The sequence below is a fragment of the Pipistrellus hanaki genome (assembly GCF_964339955.1).
Source record: "Pipistrellus hanaki genome assembly, chromosome: 5".
Classification (NCBI taxonomy): Eukaryota; Metazoa; Chordata; class Mammalia; order Chiroptera; family Vespertilionidae; genus Pipistrellus; species Pipistrellus hanaki.
The window spans coordinates 89,374,903-89,398,211 of record NC_140507.1 but is presented as its reverse complement, the minus strand read 5'-3'; the positions used below and the strand labels follow the sequence as shown (position 1 = coordinate 89,398,211).

Below are 23,309 nucleotides of genomic sequence, written 5' to 3'. Positions count from 1 at the left end.
GTTGACAGGGGAGGCGGGAAGAGAACGGGGGGGGGGGGGGGGGGTGTTGTGGAGAGATAGCTATCAATTAGTCCTACTAATGCCAATCTGCCCTTCACTCCTACTTGCAGAACTTTGTGCTTTTTTGAGGATTCTACTGTGTAGAGTCCTGGCTCTCTTCATGGCCAGGTTGGGGTCCAACTCTCTCAGATATATGAAGTCTATGACCACACGGTCATGTGCTGTCCAACCTCTAACAGTTCTGTCATTTTCTTCTCTTGCTTTCTGTGTCCCTGTAGGCTTGTGATTTTTTTTTTTTAATCTCTTTACTAAAGGTGTCCTGGGGTGCCAAGAGGGAGCTGAATTGGATGTCTGTGTTCAATCTGCCATTTGTACTCAGAAGCGTCTCTTATGCTTACACGTTGTTTTTGGACTTTGCGTTCAGTTCCATTGCCCTGTCTTCCATGGCATGGTGCCACTAGTTTCTAATCAATGTTATTTTGTAATATGTTCTGTTTGCAAGGTAAGTACCCCTTCATCACTGTCCTTTTTTTTTTTTTTTTCAATAAATCTCTGGCTATTGTATTAAATGTCGCCCTCCTGTTGAATTTTGGAATGATTTTGTTAGATTTCAGCAAGTCTTTGATGAAGATTATGTTAAATGTATAGATTAATTTGAAGGAGAATCCATTTGTGATCCAGCAGAGTGTGTGTGTGTCTCCATGTGTGTGTTTTGGAGTTTTAGCCTGTGCTATGTTATGCTTTGTGTGGTCTTTGTACTTTCATTCTTTTTGTTTCTTTCTAGATATTTTGTGGGCTTTGTTGCTATAATTGATAAGCCCTGTTTTCCATTCTGTTTCCTAGATGGTTATTGCTATATATGTGGAAGGTATTGTACCAGGAAATGTTGGGCGTACGATGAGAAATGTCGATTCCTTGTGGCTTTAATAAAACTCTCTCATAAAACCTGGGTTTGGTTTTTGTTGGGGTTTTTTTTTTTTACCACTTTTGCAATTTCTTCTGAGATTTATTCAGGTTTTGTACTTGAGCCAATGATTAGAATTTGTATTTTCTATTTATTTAGTCTAGGCTTGTTAGAAGTCTGTTTTTAATTTTTGTTGTTTAGGGTTTGAGGGCCTTCCTCTTTTTCTCTGATTTTGTCCTGATGGTGACTGAAGTCACAATTCTTACGTTTTCTTTTCGTCCTAATGTGCAAAAGAACTTGGGGCTTTTTTCCATGTGCACTTGAAAAGGGCACGTTTTCTGGTTGTTGGGTTTAGACATTAATTCATTTTAGTAATTCAAATCCTCTCAAGCCCCACCTCGCCTTTCATCTAATTGATCCGTTGTTTACTGGAATAGATGCATTAAAATGCACATAAAACTCTGGCATGTCTATTTCTCCTTGTATCAGACTGACGCTTTACCAGGTGCATTGTTTGGTACCGTTTACATCTTCTCAATGAATTATTTATCAGCTGGTCTCTTTAATACCTTGGATTATATTTTATCTCATAAATGTTGTTACACCTGGTTTCTTTTTATTGGCAGTTACATATTACCTCTCATTACACCATTTGTGTTAACTCCTCCTTCATTTTCTTTTAGTTATGTCTGTGAGTGACTTTTTAAAAATCTATATTTATTGATTTCAGAGAGGAAAGGAGAGGGAGAGAGAGATAGAAACACTAATGATGAGAGAGCATGTGGATAGGCTGTCTCCTGCATACCCCCCAATGGGGATCAAGCCCACAATGGGGCATGTGCCCCTGACTTGAATCAAACCCAGGACTCTTCAGTTCATAAGCCTACACTCTATCCACTGAGCCAAGCCAGCCAGGGCTTTAATTATGTCTGTGAGAGACTTACAGCTGGCTTTTGTGCCAGCTTCTGCTCCTCTGCCAGTCACCTCAGGTTAGCTTCTGCTCCCCTACCCAGTGGCTCTGCTCACCTACCTCTCCTTCCAGCCCAGCTCTCAGCTCCCAAGGAGACAGCCTGACTCTCCCTGCTGGATCCTGTGTTTCCTTCTATTGCTTCTTTGCCTGGCTCCTCACAGCCCTGCAGTTAATTACCTGTGGGGCACTGGGGAAATTGAGGCACATAAGACCCCATCCAAAGGGGGAAAGACAGCCTGGGGAGTGTTGCTCAGTGGTTAAGCATCAACCTATGAACCAGGAAGTCATAGTTCAATTCCTGGTCATGGCACATGTCCGGGTTGCAGGCTCAATCCCTAGTGGGGTATGTGCAGGAGGCAAATGATCAATAATTCTCTCTCATCACTCATGTTTCTATCCTTCTCTCCCTCTCCCTTCCTGTCTGAAATCAATTTAAAAATATAGTTTTTAAAAAGAAACAGGGACTGCCTCCTGAGACATGAGGAAAGTAGTCCCAGCTGCCTTCCAGGAAGGTCTCTCAAAACAGGGAATGCCAGGAAATTAAATCCCTACGGATGCCCACTGGCAAGGTAGGGGAGCCTCTGCTCAGGGCAAGTCTTCTCCATCTGCCACGAATGGCTGGAAGGAGGACTGGTGGCTTCTCCCCGTGGCTGGGGGCTATGCACAGGGACAGCAGGAGACGGGTCAGCTTGTTGTCGGCCTGGGCCTGGGCCTGGGCCTGGGCCAGTAATGAGGGCTGGAGCCAAAGGGCTGGGTGAGCGCATGCTACCTGTTTAGCAGGCTGCCTGTGAGCTGCAGGGGCTCCGGGGAGGAGGGGAGAGTGGGTGAGGGCCCTCCCCGGGCCTCCAGGGACCAGGAGGAGCAGAGGCCTTTAGGCCAGGTAGGCTATCAGTACAGGAAGGCAGCTTCGAAGGACGAAGCTGGTGTCAGGGAATCCCGTGGTCTTCCACCCAGGGCTGGAACTCAGCTTGAGGGACAGGCCTCCTAGGATTGGGCTGTGGTTGGGTCTCTGCATGGCTTAGTCTTCAGGATCAATCCCACTATAAGGAAACTGAAGAGGCATCCAAGATTGACAGCTGACGGCTTCCATCAGTGCTCACGTGGCCAGACGCTTGGCAGACACTAATCACCTTGGGGCTGCTCCCTATACCCTTCCAGGCCTGCACACCACAGGGCTGGGTGGCAGCGGCGGGGGTGGGGAGTAGGTGGGGGGAGTTGTCACTTGCCAGGAGGCCTGAGGGGCCCAGTCTTTCTCTCCTGGTCTGTGCCTTGACCTCCACTTTGGGGCATCTCTACAGGGGCTGGGCCTTTGGGGATTGGGGTGTTCTAGAACATTCGGTTCAATTTTACCCCCAAAATAATCATGACTAAAATAATAATTATAACATCTAATGAATATTTAGAAAGCATTGTTTTTGATGGACCTGTAACATAATTAAAAACTGTGCTTGTTTGGCAAAAGCAGCTATAAGGTCTGGCCCAGAGAGCTCTGCCCCAATGGCAGCCCCATTGCACTCCACCCCCTGCTCCCACCCCAGCAGTCACTGGCCTGTATGTGACTCCTTGGGTTCGGGGGCCAGGAGGCAGCAGGCCAGGTGTCCTGGAGACATGGTCCTGTGTGTCCTGTCTCCAGGTGTGATCATCGCCCACAGCCTAGTGTTGCCATGATAACCACCCACCTGTCTCATGATCCCATTTTGTAATTCCCCAGAGAAACTGGTTATTCTAGATTTTGTTTAACAATAAATTTCCCAATTTTCAAATACTGTCAACCAAGTAAGGTATTTTTAAAATACCGCGAGGCCCTAACGAGTGCCTTCCTGGGCTGGTTCTGCCCAGGGACCACCCGTCAGTGACCCCTGGCTCCACAGGGGCAGACAACACCCAGCCTCTTCCTCAAGGGAGCACTGCATGGATTACTACTATTTCTGTGCTTCCCAAGGTGGTTCTGAAGGTGAGCTGTCCCTGCTTGTTAGAAATGCAAAGAAATAAATGTGTAAAAATAGAATAGCAATTCCTCAAAGCCCCGTCAGATTTAAGTCACCGATCTGTCCTCTGGGAGCAGCAAGGATGTTCCTGAATCGTCTCCAAGAAGCCCAGCGGGGCCCTGGCTCTGCAGGGGATGCTGCACGCCTGCCTCCCCAGCGCTGCCCCGGCCACGTGCATGTGTGTGTGCATGGACCAGTGCGCAGGGGACTGCAGAGCGGGGAGGGGACACAAGAACCCCAGGACAAACAGGAATGCAAGATGCTACTCAGTTCTGACCCGACTGACTCCTCTTCTCTGTTGCTCCACACGCTGCTGCTCCTGTACCTCCTGTCCTGCATCCCACTTTTTCTCAGAGCGCCATGGAGTCCACTCTCTCTACTTGGTTTCTGTGCTGTGACCTAGTTGCAGGTTTGTGCCTCAAAGCTAACAGACAGCAGGTGTAAAGGAGAAAGCTCCTGGCTGAGAGTCAGCCATGCAGGGGGTTCCATCAGCCCTCCTGTCTATAAAATGGGGACAGTTATGCACCCCAAAAATGCCTGTTGCCTGTACTGAGTGAGTGATGTCTGTGCAGGGCTGAGTGCTGGAGCAGGACCCTCCCAGCAGCAGGACACCCGACCTGTCCATGAGCGGCCATACTCAGAAGGCCTGTCACACAGCACTCTGACGTGCGGGGAGTCCTGCCCCACATGGAGGAGGCAGCAGACAAAAGGCTTTGGGGCCAAGTGAGAAGACTTTTCTGGAAGACTCTTAAGAGGGGTGCTATTCAGGGGTACTGAAAGCTGAGCTGGGCTCTCAGCACCACCTTCACTTCAGGGGCTACAGGACCTGGACACCACCCCCTTGGTTGGTGCTGTCATGATGACCTGAGGTCCAAGGTCCCTCCAAAGGCAGGAGTCTCTGAAAACCCTTCCCTCACACTCAGGGAATGCCAAGGAGAAGCAGGACCTGGGGTCAGGGAACAGTCCAGGAAGGACCCGAGCCCAGTGGGAAAGGCGAAGAGAACTGAGCTGGCAGCTATTGCTATTCAGATGCTGTAATAGGCCCTACTCCCCCAGCCCGGGCCAGGTGTCACACCTGCGGGGGCTGGAGGCAAGACCCTGGCCCAGAAGACTGTGATGGAGCTGTCATGAGAAAGTCTTGTCCTGGTTCCTGCACAGTTCATTCAGGCAACCACCCATCTCCTTGGCTTGGGACCAGCCATAACACTGTCCGCCTGGGGAAGGGTGCTTATGGGAGGTGGTGACCATGGAGTGGGATGGGTGGACCTGGCCCAGAGTGAGGGGCCTTGCTTCAGTGAGGACTGAGCAGGCAGTTCTGAAAGGGAGGCCTGAGAAGACACTGTGGGACAAACACCACCTGGGCTGGACCTCAGTTTCTCCAGGGGTGGCCTTGCCCAGCCAGTGTGGCTCAGTGGTTGAGGTTTAGCCCATGAACCAGGTGGTCAGTAGTTCAATTCTCGGTTGGGCACATGCCCGGTTGTGGGCTCAATCCCTAGTAGGAATTGGTAAAGTTGTTTACACACTAAGACCATACACAGGAGGCAGCTCATCAATGAATCTCTCATCATTGATGTTCCTAGCTCTCTCGTTCTCATCTTCCTCTCTCTGAAATCAATAAAAACTTATTAAAAAAAAATAACAAGTGTGGCCACACTTGGGAGACCAGTCCTTTGGCACCTGGGCAACCCTTCTCAAGTGTTGAGTGTGTGAAGGGTGAAAGAATCTGCTCTGCCACCCTGAACCTACTCCCGGCTGGGCAGCCCAGCTTCCTGGCCTCTCTGTGTGTCACCCAGGGCTCTGCAATGGCCGAGGAGTTGATCTGTGTGTTGCTGGGTTTGAGCTGACTTGGCACATCATATTGCCATCTCTGAGACTCAGTTTGTAGTTTTGTAAGATGGGACAAGAATGTAAGTTTGCAACAAGGTGATGGCCATGCTGGTGCTGGGCAGATGCCGAGTTTGTTCTGCTGCTGCTGTGTTCCCGGTGAGCCCGGCCGCAGCTGCGCACTGTGCCCTCTGTCTTTCCAGGGGCCTCTCTTGGCAGCCTGGACAGCCTCAGCCGTACCCTGGGCGTCCTGGAGGAACGGATCAACAGCTCGAGGCGCAGGGCACGCAGACACACCGCCGATGACGACTACAACATCGAGGTCCTGCTGGGTGTGGATGACTCTGTGGTCCAGTTCCACGGGAAGGAGCACGTGCAGAAGTACCTGCTCACACTCATGAACATTGTAAGTGGGGCGGGGGGAGGGAGGTGCAGGTGGGCACCTGTGCTTTCTGTGCTTTCCTAGTGGATCTAGGGATGGGTGATGTGGCTTCAGGGAAGCGCTCTGGGTCTGCAGGTGAGAAAGTGTAACCTTCCCATCAGCCATGCTGAACCTGAGTTTTCTCATCTGCCATTGCGGCATATTCTGACGTGGCTAGGCTGTTTACACACTGAGGCCATTTCCCCAAACGCCAGACATTTGTCTCCGTTTTCTTTATTTTTACCACACTGCCCTGGACTGTGTATTTTCCTATAAATGAACTGACTTTTTAAAACTTAAAATTATTTACAAAGGAAACAACCTCACTTTACATAAAGGTAACTAAAAGTAAAACATAAAGCAATAAAGAAGGGATATCGGTGTGTGCCCCCCAAGGGGACAGACAGACTAGCACCCATCCAGGCTTCTCCGGGAGTAGGCAGAGGAATGGAAGCTTGAAGAGGGATCCATTTCTCCCTGCGAAGCTGTGCTGTGTAATAGGGTGTTTGTGTGCCACTTGTGCCTTCTGGGCATGATGAGGCACTTGCCCCTTGTCTGCCCAATATAGAGAGATTAAGGTGTCGCCCCCTTGTTTACCCAACAGGAGAGATTAAGGAGTTGCCCCCACATGACAGTCCCCACCCCCCACCCCAGGAGGCACGGGGTTGCTGCCTAACTGGCCAGCAGAGGGCACAGCCCTGCCTCTTCCCTGTCTGGTATGGGAGAGCCTTCCCCTCATTGCTTGATGCTTGGTCAGGGTCACCATGAGGATGTGAGGCTTCCCTTCTCCAAGTGCAAGCCCTAGGGGCAGCGTTCAGCTCAGCTGAGCCAAGTCGGGAGAGCTAGGGTGGGAGGGAGGAGCAGGGTTCATCCTGTGTGTGGGATCTTGGTGGGAAAGACAGATCTGTGGAAGGAGCAGGCGCTTGCAAGGGGCCGGAGGTGGGCAGGGAAGCCCAAAGCTGGGGAATTGGAAAGTAGTGGGGCTGTGTATTATGAGCCTTGGTTTTCTCATCTTTAAAATGGATTAATAATTTGCATTTCGGGATAAAGATTAAATAAGATAATGGGAGGTGAACAGTCCAGATACTAAATAAAATGTGGTTTTGCTATCATGATGGTAACAGTACTTAATTCATCAACAGCACATCTAGAATTATCCTTGAGGAGTATGCCACGGGGTCCCAGATTGCAAGAAGGCACAGGCTAGGCCAAGGGACCCCACCAGTGCAAGATCAGGGCCAGGGAGGGACCACGGCATGTCTGGCACATCTAGCCCAAGGCATGTCTGGCACATCTAGCCCAATCCCCTTTGGCTGAACCCCAGCAGCAAACTAACCTACCGGTCAGAGCATCTGCCCTCTGGTGGTCAGTGCAAGTCATAGTGACTGGTCGAATGGTCAGACCCTTAGCATATTAAGCTTTTACTAGTATTGTATAGGATAGGTTAACTTTTTGTCTGTTGCCTGGGTGGGAAATAGTCTTCCCAGTTTTGTGGTTTGCCATTGTTTTGTTTTGTGTGGGATTGTTTTTTGATAGCTCACATGTTTGTGTGTAGTCGTGTTCTGAGGCCTTGGGCTCCCCAGTTTTACATTGGGTGCCGTGTTTGGCACTCCATGCCTCCCTGGAAGTCAATCTTCTGGGACTTCACTCTGGTCGCCTCAGCAGTGACTTCTCTGGCCTATTGTCAGCAGCATCATTCCCCAAACCTCACCCTCACAGACCACCTGGCCATTCCTGTCACACTGGCCAGCCCCAGCAGACTCACACCCAGAAGGTCTCCTGGCACAAAACTTTGGGGCCAAAATGAGAATGTGGTTCTCTTGTTCAAAAAGCAGGGAAAAGTACCATAAAAGGACCTATTAAATCATTTTTTCTTTCTCCTATAGTCTCTCTCTCAACTTGTCAGGATTTTAAGGTTTTCTCTTTATTGACTGTAACTAAAGAACAGTTAGAATGTTTTATTATTAGCGTGAATTTTACCACTTATATTTACATTGTACAAAGTCTGTTTTAAATGCACATATTCGAGTATTTAACTTGTATGGAGAATCATCAGAGTATTTTGTGGTTAATGGCAGAGGGTGCCTCAAGGTTCCCAGAAGTTCAGGCAAAGCACAAGCCAGACTCGGGAAGTAGAAGAAAGAAGATAGGAGCCCCAGAGACAAAGCTCATGGAGAAAGTGCCCCCCTAGGCACAGATTTCCGCATGGGCCATGGGCAGTTCTGGGCCCCTGGGACCTGACAGCTGTTCTGTCCAGGCTGACAGGCACCACTGGAGAAACCCATGGCTCTGTGCCCTGCCCAGACAGTCTGGGGAGAGTGAACCTGGCAGCTCCCCTTCCCATGGGCCCAGTGCTTCAACCCAGGGCTGATGGCCAAGTCTCTTCACACCTCAGCACCTGGATCGCACCTCCTCTGAGATTAGTGTGGGGTTGCCTGCCCAGGGTGGGATGGCCACAGCCATACCCCCACTTGAGATGCTATTTGGCACATGCACCCACCTTGACCCTTTAGGCAACTGCATCCAGGCCCCTGCCAGGGGCAGAGGTCAGCAGTGGTTACAGGGTAGAGAACGGGTAGCCAAGAACCTGTTCTAGGCACATGAGCCAAGGCTTTCCTGTCCCATCCAACTTGACTTACCTCAAAGTGTAAAAAGAAGAATTTCAAGACTGGCAAGTGCCCAGCATTAAGCCCTGAGGGTAGGGTCCTTCAGAGCACAGACTGGCTGATTGCCCATAAACCCAGGACCATCGGTCCTGCATTAGACCATGCCAGCCAACTTCGGCACCCCATTCCCTACACTACCTGCCTAGGGCCCATCCTCCAGGGCTCTTTCCCATCCTTGCCCATCCAGACACTCATCTCAAAGCTGCCTCCACTCTCAGCTTCTGCCAAAATGAAGAAAGTTGTGCCTGAGAGTGCTGAGCCTCAGCCTCGCCCTCCGACACCCTTGCACTAATTTTTAGCATATACTTGCTGAAGATAAGGTTGCTGGCAAACTCAGGCTGAGGCCTGGTCCCCTTGGTCCAGGGTCCCTTAGCCTGCTGAAGAGGCTAGGATGCCAGGGAAAGGCTGCAGAGAGCCTCAGATACCTGTTTGATGTGTAGTCCATCCAGCCCTGCTGACTCTCCAGGCCTGGCCCCCCACACTTGTGCTGGGCTTCTCGTAGGCTCCCTGCTCCCGCATGGCTCTGCACAGCCAGCCTCCGTCTGCTGTCACCCTGCTCCTCTCCTCCAACCTTCCACATTCTCTTCTGGTCTCCACCAGGCCCAGCCCTAAGGACCAGGAGCTCACCTCTGCCTGGCTCCTCTGTGTGCTGGGAGCACTGTCCCATTTCACCTTTCCTCCTTGGAAAAATTTCACCGTTCCTCCTTGGAAGAATGCTCCTGCTGTGTATGGTCTTCCTAGGCTGGGATGCAGCCAACACTCCTGAACACGCCTACTGCTGACCCATGCTTAGGGAATTACCATTTTTCATACTTGCTCTGCCAGGACCTGAGCTGCCTTCTGCTCGCAAGCTCTCTGCAGTGGTAGCTTCCAAGAAGCCTGGCTGAGATGCAGCCCCTGTGCTCGTGGCATCTCTGGTTACCTTGGATGATAAGGCACAGACAGTGGCTCTTCTCCCCCGGCTCAGATGCCTCTGAAGCCAGGGATGGATACATGCTCTGGAGGAAACCAGAGCAATTTTTTAAATTTTTAATTGTTTAAAGTATTACATATGCCTCCTTTTTCCCCCCCATTGCCCTCTCTTCAGCCACTCCAACCTTCCACTATATGCCCTCCCCTCTCCTCGCTACACACTGTCTGTGTCCATTGGTTATGCTGATGTGCAGGCATACAAATCCATTGGTTGATCTCTTACCCTCACTCCTACCCTCTCATGCCTTCCCTCTGAGGTTGGATGGTCTGTTCAATGATTCTCTGTCTCTGGATCTATTTTTATTCATCAGTTTATCTTGTTCATTATATTGTACAAATAAGTGAGATCGTGTGCTATTTATCTTTCTCCGACTGGCTTATTTCTCTTAGCATAATATTCTCCAGATCCATCAATGCTGTTGTGAATGGTAAGAGTTCCTTCTTTTTTATAGCAGTATAGTATTCTATTGTGTAGATGTACCACAGGTTTTTAATTCATTCATCTGTTGATGGGCACTTAGGCTGTTTCCAAATCTTAGCTATGGTGCATTGTGCTGCTATGAACATAGGGGTACATATATCCTTTCTGATTAGTGTTTCTGATTTCTTGGGATCTATTTCTAGAAGTGGGATTACTGGGTAAAATGGGAGTTTCATTTTTAATTTTTTGAGTAAACTCCTTACTGTTTTCCACAGTGGCATTCCCACCAGCAGTGCAAGAGGGTTCCTTTTCTCTACATCCTCACCAGCACTTGTCGTTTGTTGAATTGTTGATGATAGACATTCTGACAGGTGTGAGATGGTACCGAATTGTTGTTTTGATTTGCATCTCGCAGATGATTAGTGACTTTTAGCATGTTTTCATGTCTCTTGGCCTTCTGTATGTCTACTTTTGAAAAGTACCTATAAAGGATCTTTACACATTTTTTATTGGATTGTTTAACTTCCTTTTGTTAAGTTGTATGAGATCCCTGTAAATTTTTTATATTAAACCCTTATCAGAGATAACATTGGCAAATATGTTCTCCCATGCAGTGGGCTCCCTTATTGTTTTGCTGATGGTTTATTTTGCTTTGAAAAAGCTTTTCATTTTGATGTAGTTCCATTTGTTTGTTGTCTCCTTGGTTTCTATTGTCCTAGGAACTATATTGGTAAAGATACTGCTATGACATAGGTCTGATATTTTGCTGCCTAAGGATTCTTCTAAGATTTTTATGGTTTCCCATCTTACATTTAAGTCCTTTATCCATTTTGAGTTTATTTTTGGGATGGTCTAGTTTTAATTTTTTTTGCAGGTATCCATCCAATTTTCTCAACACCATTATTAAAGAGACTTGTCTTGACTGCATTGTATGCTCTTGCCTCCTTTGTCAAATATTAATTGAACATAATGGCTTGGGTTGATTTCTGGGATCTCTGTTCTGTTCCATTTGTCTATATGCCTGTTCTTGTGCCAGTACCAGGCAGTTTTGAGAAAAGCGGTTTTGTAATATAGCTTGATATCTGGTATCATGATCTCCTGCAATTTTGTTCTCCCTCAGGATTGCTGCAGCTATTCAGGGTCTTTTTTTTATTCCATACTAGAGGCCCACTGCATGAATTTGTGCACCTTAGAAGGAACTCTGGGCTGCGAGGCTACAGTGGGTACAGAGGCAGATCTCAGTTTATCCTCTGTGCTCTCACCTGGACCCTCCTGCCATGGCCTCTGGCCCCCTGTCTGCTGGCAGACCCACTTCCACCACTGTTGCTCCCATACGCTGACCCCGCTCACATCTTCTGATGGCATGGAGCAATTGGGGATGGTGCCAGCAGCAGGTGGGAGCGGGCTGGCACTGTCTGCGGGTATGAGTGGCAGCTGCTTCCCCAGTCTTCCCTCAGGAGCAGGCAGAGGTAGAGAAGCCCTCAAGAGCAATCGGGGCCAGCAGCCGCTGCTCTCGATGGTGATGGTGCCGAGCAATCGGGACTGATGCTGAGTGCCAGCAGCAGGTGCGAGTGAGGGCTCTGGTGCCAGCTGCGGCTGCAAGCGGGCAGCAGGTGTAAGAGGTGGCTGCCAACCCTGATTGCCCCTCAGGAGCAGGGGGAGGTGGAAAAGCTCTCAGGGGCAAACAGAGCCAGTGCCGGTAGCAAGTGCGAGCGCTGGGCAAGTCTGCGGCACACGGGAGCAAAGAATTTTCAGTAACTACCAGAGGCTTAACCCGATGACAGCAACTGGCTCCCTGCTCACCTGCTCCACCATTCCACCTGTCATGTTTTGCGCTCTGTCGCCTGCTGTTGACATCCGCTATGACCCCTGCATGTCCCCTGGTGGTGAACACACACTATAGCATCCAGTTGTTCAGTTGTTTGGTTGTTCTGCCATTTGGTCTATTTGCATATTAACCTTTTATTATATAGGATGAATTTTTTTAAAGAGTTTGTTCTAGGTCTGTGAAATATGCCACTGGTATTTCAATGGGATTGCATTGAATATATAAATTGCTTTGGGGAGTATTGACATTTTAATGAAGTTGATTCTACCAATCCATGAGCACATTATATTCTTCCATTTGTTTATGTCTTCCTCTATCTCTTTTTTCAACATCCTGTAGTTTTCCAAGTATAGGTCTTTACCTCCTTAGTTAAGTTTATTCCTAGGTATCTTAATTTTTTGTTGCAATGGTAAATGGGATTTTTTTTTTCTTTTTTAGTTTCTCTTTCTGTGAGTTTATTATTGATGAATAAAAAAGCCATAGATTTCTGAGTGTTAATTTTATATCCTGCTACATTGCCAAATTCATTTATTAAGTCTAGTAGTTTTTTTATGGAATCTTTAGGGTTTTCTATGCATCTTGAAAGGAACTCTGGGCTGCAATGACTCATGTCATCTGTGAATAATAACAGTTTTACTTTTTTGTTTCTAATTTGGATGCCTTTTACTTCTTTTTCTTGTCTGATCACTATGGCTAGCTTTTCCAGTACTATGTCAAACAGGAGTGGTGGAAGTGAGCATCCCTCTCTTGTTTCTGTTCTTAGGGAAAATGGTTTTAGTTTTTGCCCATTGAGTATGATGTTGGCTATAAATGTGCTATATATGGCTTTTACCATGTTGAGGTATAATCCCTCTGTTCCCACTTTGCTGAGAGTTGTTATTAAGAAAGGGTGTTGGATTTTGTCAAATGCTTTTTCTGCATCAATTTATAGTGTTTGATTTTTTTTATTGTTTTTATTGTAGTTGATTTCTAATTTTATGCCATTGTGATCTGAGAAGATGCTTCATATGATTTCTATCTTCCTGAATTTATATGATTGTGTGATGTTTTTCTCTCAATTAGTTTATGTGATGTATCTTATTTATTAATTTGCAAACATTATACTAGCCTTGCATCCCTGGAATAAATTCCACTTGGTCATGGTGTAAGATCTTTCTAATGTAATGCTGGATCCTATTTGTTAATATTTTGTTGAGGATTTTAGCATCTATGTTCATCAGGGATATTGGCCTGTAATTCTCTTTCTTTGAAGTGCCTTTATCTGGTTTGGGGATTAAGGTAATGCTGGCTTCATAGAAAGAGCTTTGAAGTGTTCCTTCCTTTTGTATTTTTTGGAATAGTCTGAGGAGAGTAGGTTTTAATTCTTTTTTGAATGTTTGATAAAACTCTCCTGTGAAGCCATCCAGTGCAGAGCTCTGTTTACTAGAAATTTTTTATTACTGCATCAATTTGCTCCATAGTTATTGACCTATTCAGATTTTTTTATTCTTCCTGATTGAGTTTTGGAAGATTGTATTTTTCTAGGAATATGTCCTGTTTGTTTGAATGGAGTTGTTCATAGTAAATTTTTTACAATCTTTTGTATGTTCATGGTGTCAGTTGTTACTTCACCTCTTTCATTTCTAATTTTGTTTATTTGGGTCCTCTCTCTTTGATTCTTGGTGAGTCTGGCTAGAGGTTCATCAATCTGTTTAACTTTTCAAAGTACCAGCTCTTGATTTTATTGATCTTTTGTACTGTTTTCTTTTTTGGTTTCTATGTTATTTATTTCTGCTCTAATCTTTACTATTTCCTTCTTTCTGCTTTCTCTGGGCTTTTCTTATTGCTTTCCTTCTAATTTTTAAGTTGTAAGGTTAGATAATTTATTACCAGTTTTTCTTGGGGTTTGTTTTTTTAGGTATGGCTATAATGCTATGAACTTCCCTCTCAGGACGGCTTTCACTGTGTCCCATAGATTTGGGATTGTTGTGTTTTTATTGTCATTCGTTTCCAGGATGTTTTTTATTTCTTCTTTGATCTCTTTGGTAACACAATCATTGTTTAATAAGCATGCTATTTAGCCTCCAAGTGTTTGATTTTTTTTATTGTAGTTGATTTCTAATTTTATGCCATTGTGATCTGAGAAGATGCTTCATATGATTTCTATCTTCCTGAATTTGAAGAGACTTTGCCTGTGTCCTAATATGTGGTCTATCTTTGAAAATATCCCATGTGCACTTGAGAAGAATGTACATTCCGTAACTTTGGGGTGAAATGTTCTGAAGATGTCAATTAATTCCATCTGATCTAGTGAGTCATTTAGGAATGCTATTTCTTTGTTGATTTTTTTGTCTAGAGGGTTTATCCAATGATGTCAATGGGGTAATAAAGTCCCCTACTATAATTTATTGCTGTTGATCTCTCCCTTGATATCTTCCAGAAGGTTTTTATGTATTTGGGTGCTCTTGCACTTGATACATATATGTTTACCAGAGTTATATCCTCTTGTTGTATTGACCCCTTTATAATTATGAAGTGGCCTTCCTTATCTCTTGTTATAGCCTTCACTTTGAGGTCTATTTTGTCAGAAATAAATATTGCAACCCCAGCTTTTTTTTTCATTTTCATTTACCAAAAAAAATACATTTTTTTTATCCTTTCACTTTCAATCTCTTTGAGTTCCTTGTTCTGAGGTGGGTCTCTTGAAGACAGCATATATATGAGTCATGTTTTCTTATCCATTCAGCCACCCTATGTCTTTTGATTGGACCATTTAATCCATTTATGATTAAGGTTTTATTGTTTGTATCTATTTTTATTCTTTAAGCCTGTGTTCCTTCTTCCCTTTATATTTCTTCTTTTTATTACAGTCCCTTTAGCATTTCTTGCATTACTGGCTTGGTAGCAGTAAACCCCTTAGCCTTTTTTTGTCTGTGAAATTCCTGATTTCCCTTCAATTTTGAATGATAGTCTTGCTGGACAGAGTATTCTTGGACTCAGTCCCTTGCTTTGCATACCTTTGTATACTTCATTTCATTGCATTCTCTTCTGGCTTGATGTGTTTCTGTTGAGAAATCATTTGATAATCTAATGGGAGATCCTTGTAGGTAACTCTCTGTCTCTCTCTTGCAGCCTTTAACATTCTCTCTTTGTCGTTAATGTTTGCCATTGTTATTACAACATGTCTTGTTGTGTATCTTTTGGGTTCATCTTGTTAGGGACTCTATGCTTGTGTGACTTTTTTCTTCCCCAAGGCAGGGAAGTTTTCTGTCATTATTTCTTCTATTAGGTTTTCTAATCTTTGCTCCTCTTCTTGTCCTTCTGGCACCCCTATTATACAGATATTGCTTTGTTTCATGTCCCAAAGCTCCCTTGAGCTCTCCTACTGCTTTCTAATTTTTCTCAATTGCTGTTCAGATTAGGTGTGTTTTTCTACCCTGTCTTCTAACTTGCTGATTCAGTCCTCTGCTTCTTCTAGTCTATTGTTGAAACCTTCCATTGTGTTTTTTTTATTGTAGCTATATCATTCTTCAATTACTCTTGCTTCTTATATATGTTGGTAAATTTCTCATCCAGATGGTTTAAGAACTGTATGACCTTTACTCTGAATTCTTTGTTATATATTGCTTGTCTCTATTTCATTTAGTCCCTTTTCTGGAGATTCTTCATTTTCTTTCTTTTGGGGTTTGTTTCTTTGTCTCCCTATTTTTATTGTCTCTTTCTGACCCTGGGCTCCCTGCTTGGGATCCAAGGAGTTGAAGCCCCTAGCAGTTCAATGATCCAGGATTCACTAAACAGAATGCTGGCTCTGCCTTGAGTTCCACTTTTATTGTCTTTTATATGAGTTTTACCCCTTCTCTCATGGTTCTGGTCCTTCAGTTGTCCACTTCAGTTTCTGAGAGTTGGCATAGGAGACTCTCTGTGAGGGCCTAGAGCCCTCAAGCATTCAATTCACTGTGTATTTCTGGCACCCAAAGCAGGATGGTGCCCTAGTACTCTCTGGCAGCACACAAGCAGCATAATCCTGTGACCTTGGCTGGGCACACCAAGTTGCACCAGTAGCTCTGGCCAGTGCCAGGGGTTAGGGTGCATGCTGGGTGATAGCTCTGTCTGTGCTGGAAGCAGATCCTGTGCCAGCCCAAAGGCCCTCTTGGTGCTGGGGGTGGGAGCCCTCATCAGCTAGAAGTCTATGCTGAGGGGCAGAGTACACACTGGTCTGTGGCTCTGTACTGGGATGGTCAAGAGTGAGTGAGATACCCCTGGCTTGCACTCACAGTGCAGCGGCTTGTAATGTGGTATCTTGGGTTGCTGGGTTTTGTCTCTGGCAAGGAGGTGCAGTTTGGGATGTCTCTCTGGGTGCACTCACTGCAGCTGTCTGGGAACCATGGTTTGGTACCATTCTGCTCACCGCTGGGGCATGGTGGTGGTTCCATACGGGTTATGGCTACAAGCAGCTCCCTGCAAAGGTCTGGGGATGATGTCTGAGGTCAATCTGGGTGTTGCTGTAGCTGCACTTCTGACCTCTGTTACTGCCCTCTACAAGATGGCTTGGGTTCCACGCTAATACTGTGCCATCCTTGGAGTGCCTACAGTGGTAGCAGGGGCTCCCTGTCTAGAAGAGTCCAATCTGCCAGTCCCCAGAACTACTGTGATGTTGTCTACCTGTCCCTCACTCCCTCCCACACACACTACACATGTCCACACATACCTCTCTCTCCTTTGCTCATTCATACTCTCCCTCTCTGCTATCCTGTCAGCCGCCATGTTTGAATCTTTCTCTGGAGCAATTATTAAAGTAACATTTGCATGTATATATTTTTTAAAGTAAATTTTCTTTGCACTAAGATTTCAAGAAGTATAAACTTTGGGCCCAAATCAGTGACTTATACGTGGCTTTATAGCATTTAACTTGAAGCACTAATTTCAATCCTACTCTTCCCTGAGAAACTAGAGGGTTGGGTGTGTTGCTTGGGATCTCACTGTCCATTGAGACCCCCCAAGCTGCCAGGATGAGCTGATGGCAAGCAGTGCTTGTAGAAAGAAGCCCACCCCTGAAGGTGGCCTGTGATTGTCCTTTGATCCTTGGATCTCATACTCTCAGGAGGCCTGCTGCAGGCTACTGAGGTCAGAGAACAGAGGTGATGTGTCTTCCTCAAAGTGCCACTTCTTTTGGAAAGCAAGCATTTTAAAACATCAATGTTATATTAAAGTAAACTTGGACATGTCACTATTCACATGTATTTTTCAAGACACACTAGAGATTCTAAACAGGGCTGCCAAAACTACAGCCCAAGGGCCAATTTTGGGCCACCACCCATTTGCATAAATAAACTTTTATTGGCACGTAGCCACACCCACTCATTCATGTCTTAGCTCATTCATGTGGTGGTAAAATGGAATAGCTGGGACAGAAACAATGTGGCCAATAAAGCTAAAAGTAGTCACTACCTGATGTTAAAGAAATATTTGCTATCAGGCTCTGGAGACATCTACTTGTTTAGTGTCCTCCTTGAGCCGTGTCCCCAGCCCTCCAGAAATTGCATTTTCATCCCATTGCATCAGTGCCCTTGGGTGTCCATGTTAAGAGAGTACTTGGCATAGCTTGAGGATCAGCTTTGAAGTCAGAACCAGCTGAATTCTAATCCTGGCTTTTACCCACCTGGCAAAGTTCCTGCCTTGCCCTAAACTTGGCTTCCTCAATTTTAAACCTCCCAAACACTTTAAGGGTCCATAAAGGCTGGCAAGAGGTGATCCCAGGAGATCAGCTTCCTTTTTGCCCTCTGCAGCTCCTCCAAGTCCCTGCAGCTGGAGCAGCCCTTTCCTCAAGGCCATTGCAGAGACCTTGCACTTAAGCCAAACTCCACATTCTCCCTGCTCAGACCCCAGCCCAACCCACTTCCACCTTAGCCTTGCCAACTTAGTGCACCTGTGAGGTCACTTTGAAGATTCTTTACAAAGCCATTGAATGAGCTGATCTTAATATCCATTTTTAAACAATGAAACAGGAGAAGCAGATTTCTGGGCAGGAGAGCTCTCTCTCCCAGCTGTGTTAACCCACGATTCCCCAAGGCATTTCTCCTGCCTAGGGTAGATGCTCCTTAGGCTCACAAAGAACATGGGATCCCAAGAGCCTGAGCTTTCAGAGCTGAGGCTATACCCTCAGACTCCTCTGAGCATGGAAACAGTCCTCTGTACAGTATGTTCTTAAACAATGTTTGTTGAATGAATGGTTTCTCTCTTTGCCAGGATTCAGATTTTTCCCCCCCTCTTTTCTTTTCTAATTTAATCCAGTAGTTGGCCTGGGTTTACCAAAGCTTTGCCAGGGTTTGCAAACAATCAGAGGCATATGGGTTTCATTTCTCACCAGCTTCCAGGAATGTTGGGGCCATGTGGTGATGGTGGAGAGCAGCCCGGGCAGGGATGAGGGGCAGGAATGTTTTCTGCTCGTCCTGGGGAGGGGCGTAACTTGGAAACTGGCCACAGAGCTCCAACCCAGCCAGAGGGAGGCACAATCCCAAGTCCTATTCACGTGTCTCTGGCTCTGGTTCCTGGTAAACAGAAAAACATCTCTGAATCTGGACACTCACCCTTGGTTCCCTTAAGTTGAAGAGAATCAGACAGAGCTCCTGGACAAGGGGACACACTTGAGTTTGGGCCTGGCCATGGCACAGGAGGAGAGGACAGGGAGCAGAAGTTCCATTGCCACACACAGCACCACAGGTCCTGTATCATGGGCCCCAACAAGTTGTGCCAGCACGGTCCCTGCTCCTTCTGCCTGTCCCTGTGTGCCACTATGAGATAGGGCTGGCAGGGCCAGCGTGTGTGGTTGCTGCAATGTTTATAAAAGGACAGCACTCTCAGGTGTTGGTGGGAGCCAGGCAGGAGGCATAGTTAGGGGCCAGGGTGGCATTGAGCAATACGGAGTGGTGGGAATTGGGGTGACTGACTGAAGACACTATGTCTGGAGATCCCTTCCTGTGTCACACTGACTTATGTAGGAATAAGCAGGCCCCATGTTGCTAGCTCCTTTTTCCAGGAGAGGCTGGAAATCCAACTTTTATAGAAAATCTAATTATTTGTTAATGTCAGCAAATTGAAATCAAGACCTCACACAAGTGAATCAGAACACAACTGTGGGCAAGTCTGGCCAGTCAGTGAGTGGATTGTTCCTTCTGGCTTAGAAGAAATGAGGCCATTGCCTGCCTAGCTGTGTCCTGTGATGGGGCAGTTATGTACCTTCCAGGGCTGTTGTGAGCATGACTCAAGTTAAACACCAGAAAAAATGCTTACCAGAATGCTGGGCGTATGGAGAGTGTCCCACAAATGTGGGCCATCCCTGCTCACATATTAGTTCATGAACGCACTCTGAATGCCTGATCTAAATTGGCCCTGTTCGGGACTCTGGGTACAGGATTGAACAGTCATGTCCTTGTGCTCAGAGCTTGGAGCATGGGAGGATTGGGGAGCAGGGAAAGGAATGAGTAATTATACCCTAGTTGACACATATACTAATCACAAAAATTATAAGGCACTACGGGGTGTCAGGGAAGAATGCTCCTAACACAGAGGCAGGGGCTAGCTGGGGAAAGAGTTTGGAGTGTGTTGGTGTTGCTGCAGGTGGAAGAACGTCACGTGCTAACGCCCAGTGGCATCACTACATCACTGGGCATGTTTGACCCCCTTTTGAGTGTAGGGTGCTGGAAGAAAGGCAGGACATGAGGTCGCAAAGCCTTCTATGCCTGGCTAAGGGGCCTGGGATCCACGGCAATATTACTACAAGGGAGTGATAAGGTTGGTTTTGCGACTTAGAAGAGAAACATCTGCCTTCATGAGTTTGGGTTTATGCCTTCTATTATTAGAAATGCCTCTGCCCAGGGCCTGAGGAGCCTGGGTTCGCAAATGCTGGCCATGCGCAAGGAGGCACTTGTGTGATGTCTCTATGTTGTCACAGTGGCCCTGCAAAATTCCCTTCCCTGGACAAGATCATGGGGGCCCAGAGAGGGTGGTGGCATGACTCAGGCATGGATTTCTGTCCCTGTGGAGAGGCAGGTCCTCCTCAGGACCTGGCCCAGGTGACATCCTCCCCACACTGGTCCAGCCTGAAGAACAAGCAGCCCTGAATCCCTGCGGAAGCCTCCTCTAAAGTGTGTCTTCACCTTCGCCTCTCTGACCTCCCAACAGCATTTGATGACACTGGCCCACATGCCAGTTTCCTTTCTACCTGGTTCTGTCACTCTCCTGGTTTTCTCCTTGGCTTATCCACCCATGCTATCTTCCTGGTCTGAGTTTCAGTCATCCGCTCTGTCCCTTGTTCATTCAGCATATGTCTATAGAGCACCTACTACGTGCCAGACTGTCTATAGGTGCTGGAAATGTGCTGAGCGAGCACAGGGTCCTGCCTGCATGGAGTCCATTCCAGTGGTGATAGGGTCAACCATCTCCCCCCATTGATGACAACAAAGATGGAGAAGGTCCTGAGGGGGGTGCCAGGGCTGTGCTTGCCTCTGCCTCTACCTCCCTCCACGCTCCCCACCTCCTTGCCCCCTGGGGGAGGCCTCCTGATAAGGAAGCCTCAGAGCAGCCTGTCCTTGGCTTCCCTGGGAGAGCTGTTGGTTGTCAAAGTGGGTGTTAGAGTCCCCGTAGATCAGGAGGGCAAGATGTCCACACTCTTCAGTGACAGCTTGAGGTACCTCTGAAGCTTGTCTCATGCAGACTCCAGCAAGGCGGTGACAGCTGGTCCAGAAAAGCTGGGTCTGTGTCACAGCCTTGGGCTGTAGTCTGGGCTGGTATGGGCTGTCACTCCTCCTGCACTCAGTGCTGAGGTGCAACCCAGCGATCCTGGGGTCCTGCTCCCCTGCTGGGAGGGGGAGAGGGGTTTGCCAGTGTGTATCTTGGAAAGGATAGGGGTTCACACAAGGAGCCCCAAGTTTAATGTAAGGTTCTAGGAGTCCACTTAGCTGATTTGCATGTTCACTACCTGGCCAAAGGCCCAGCACATAGTAGGTGCTGATTGAACATCTTTTGAATGAATAAGTGAGTACATGAATTCCCGTAAAATGATTATGGCCCCAGAGACTGCCGTGAAAAAATAGACTCCACCTGCCCATGGGAAAGCAGACCCAATAGCCTGAGTGTCCTTTTCCTTTCTTTCTTATGCCCAAGGCTTCTCTGCATCACAGAAGCTGGACGTTTGAAAAGCTGAGTCACCGGGGCAAATGACTAATCGCAGTTGGTTTCCCAAGTTGCCTTCCAAAGCCTTTGTCCTGATTTCCACTCACATTCATATGAGCAAGTTTCTCAGTTTTTCTAAGTCATGTTTCCTCACTGGTGAAACAGGTGTCATAATGCTCCCCGGCAGCGTGTCAGAGGCGACAGTTAACGACACGGGGAGGTGCCTGGCACAGGTCTGGCAAGGTCAGAGCTGACTAGTGATGTGCTACAGTCATTCCTTTGTGTCTGTGACATTTGCCCAGATAGCCAGCTCTTGGACCGAGACTCATGGCTCTCATGGGGACACACTTGCCTGCCTTAGGACAGCAATGAGGATAAGGGCTGTGGTAGCCCCGTGGCCAGTGCCTATGCCGGGCAGGGGAGCAGGTGACAGTGGAGGCGAGTCCAAGCTGGTTTTGACAACAGACTTGGTGCCATTCCATGCAGAGCTGTCACACCCTCAGCGGGTCCCTGGAGTGGGAGGCCTGGAGTGTGGCAGGCTCAGGGATTTGGGACAGGGAGACCTCTGAGGCACCGGGCTGACCAGATGGGGTGAGTGGATGGGGAGCTTTGGGGACCAGCCAGAACCTCGGCACTGAGGGTGCAGAAAGGCCCCCGTTCACAGGAGCACAGATGTAGTGGAAGGAGGGGCAGGTAACAATCTAACAAATGAGAAGACTTGAGACTGGCTGGCATGGCAGAGGGATGGCCAGGAGGGAGCAGCATCTGTGTTAGCATAGTGAGTCCCCGACAATGTCCCTACACGCAGCACACAGCAGCCTGGTTCTGACAAGGCCCATGGGCTCCCCATGGCCTTCCATACCCAGAAATGACCTGCGGGAGTCTTTGCCTCCATGAGCTCAGCCCCTCTCCCTTTGGTCTGGGCGCCCTTTGCAGCTGTGTGCTCACCCATCTCCTCTTCCTTGGTCCCTTTGCTCCACACTTCAGATGCCTGTTCCAAGCTGGCCTTGTGGCTGGTCTGGAAGGACCAATCCATGATCTGCTGTGCCCACTACACGCTTTCACCCCCGAAGGGATGTGCTCACAGCAGAGTTTGGGGCAGTGAGCTGGACAGCTGCAAGGAGGGCTGCACAGAGGCTTCTGAATTATGCTGGGAGCCCCGAATTGAGCCTCCTGCCTGTGTGAGGGCACCGGTGACCATCTGAACTGTCATGGTTTCCTCATTCTTTTCTAGACATGCACCTGCTGGGCAGGGTCTCCTCATCACTTCGGGACCCCTGGGGGCCTGGTGGCAGTGGGTGGCTGGCCTGAATCCTCGCCATTTTTGCTAGGGGTGGAGGTGAGCAGGTCTAGCTTCCGCTCTTTGCCTGGGCTGCTCAGGTGTGCTGGCTGGTCCCAGTTCAGGTCTACTGCCATGGCTATCTGTCCACAGCCTCTCCCCGTGCCAGGCCAGCATCCTCCACCCCCACCCAGAACCACTGGTAGCTTCCGGGCCTGGAAGCCAGGCTGCTACTGGGTCTGTTCACTGACAGCCCATCCCTTTCTCACCTGCATGAAGTGTGCCACATGGGGAGTGGACTCTGCTCTTGCTGTGTGGTCTTATCTAGGTCCAAGTGGGAAGCAGGGCCCACAGCCCTTGGGGTCTGTTTGACTCTAAAGGTGCGTGGGGAGCAGGCCATAACTCGGGTCTAACTTCCTGCCTCTGCTCTGCACCTCCTCAGACCTCCTTGGTCAACCAGGATGCTTTCTCTATCCCTATTCCCGTCCCAGAGAACTTCCCATGAGCCATGGCTCCTGCCCTCATGAGGTCATTGCCTGTCTCTCTCTCCTTGGGTGGAAATGGTGGTAGGACAGCAGAAAAATAAGAATTCCAGGAGGAATGAAAAATCATTGCTTTCAATGACATTGTTGTGTCCTGTTGGGCACAGGTGACAGAGATCATCTCTCAGGGCTGGAGATCATGCCCATGGGCTCTGAGACTGGGGGGGAGAAGGCGGAGGGAGCGGGGAGAGGGAGAATGTCTGTGGTCTCCCTGTGAGGGGCCCTCCCTCCACGCTGGGTCCAGAGCTCTGGTCAGGGAGCCAGGGCAGACAGCTGCCCAGGGTAGAACTCTTCCACAAAGTGGGCAAACTTTCACATTGTCATGCAGAGCCAGTGTTGCCTTA

General features: G+C 47.8%; 1 protein-coding gene across 2 annotated transcripts in view; it reads left to right on the top strand.

Annotated features, from left to right (window-relative positions):
* The window catches only part of ADAMTS2 (ADAM metallopeptidase with thrombospondin type 1 motif 2), a 237,261-nt gene that overhangs the window by 122,379 nt on the left and 91,573 nt on the right, over positions 1 to 23,309 (top strand). For both annotated transcript variants that reach the window (XM_084885158.1, XM_084885159.1), the window contains exon 4: positions 5,890 to 6,092. In XM_084885158.1, the coding sequence (XP_084741284.1) occupies positions 5,890 to 6,092 (203 nt within the window). The remainder of the gene's footprint in view (positions 1 to 5,889; positions 6,093 to 23,309) is intronic.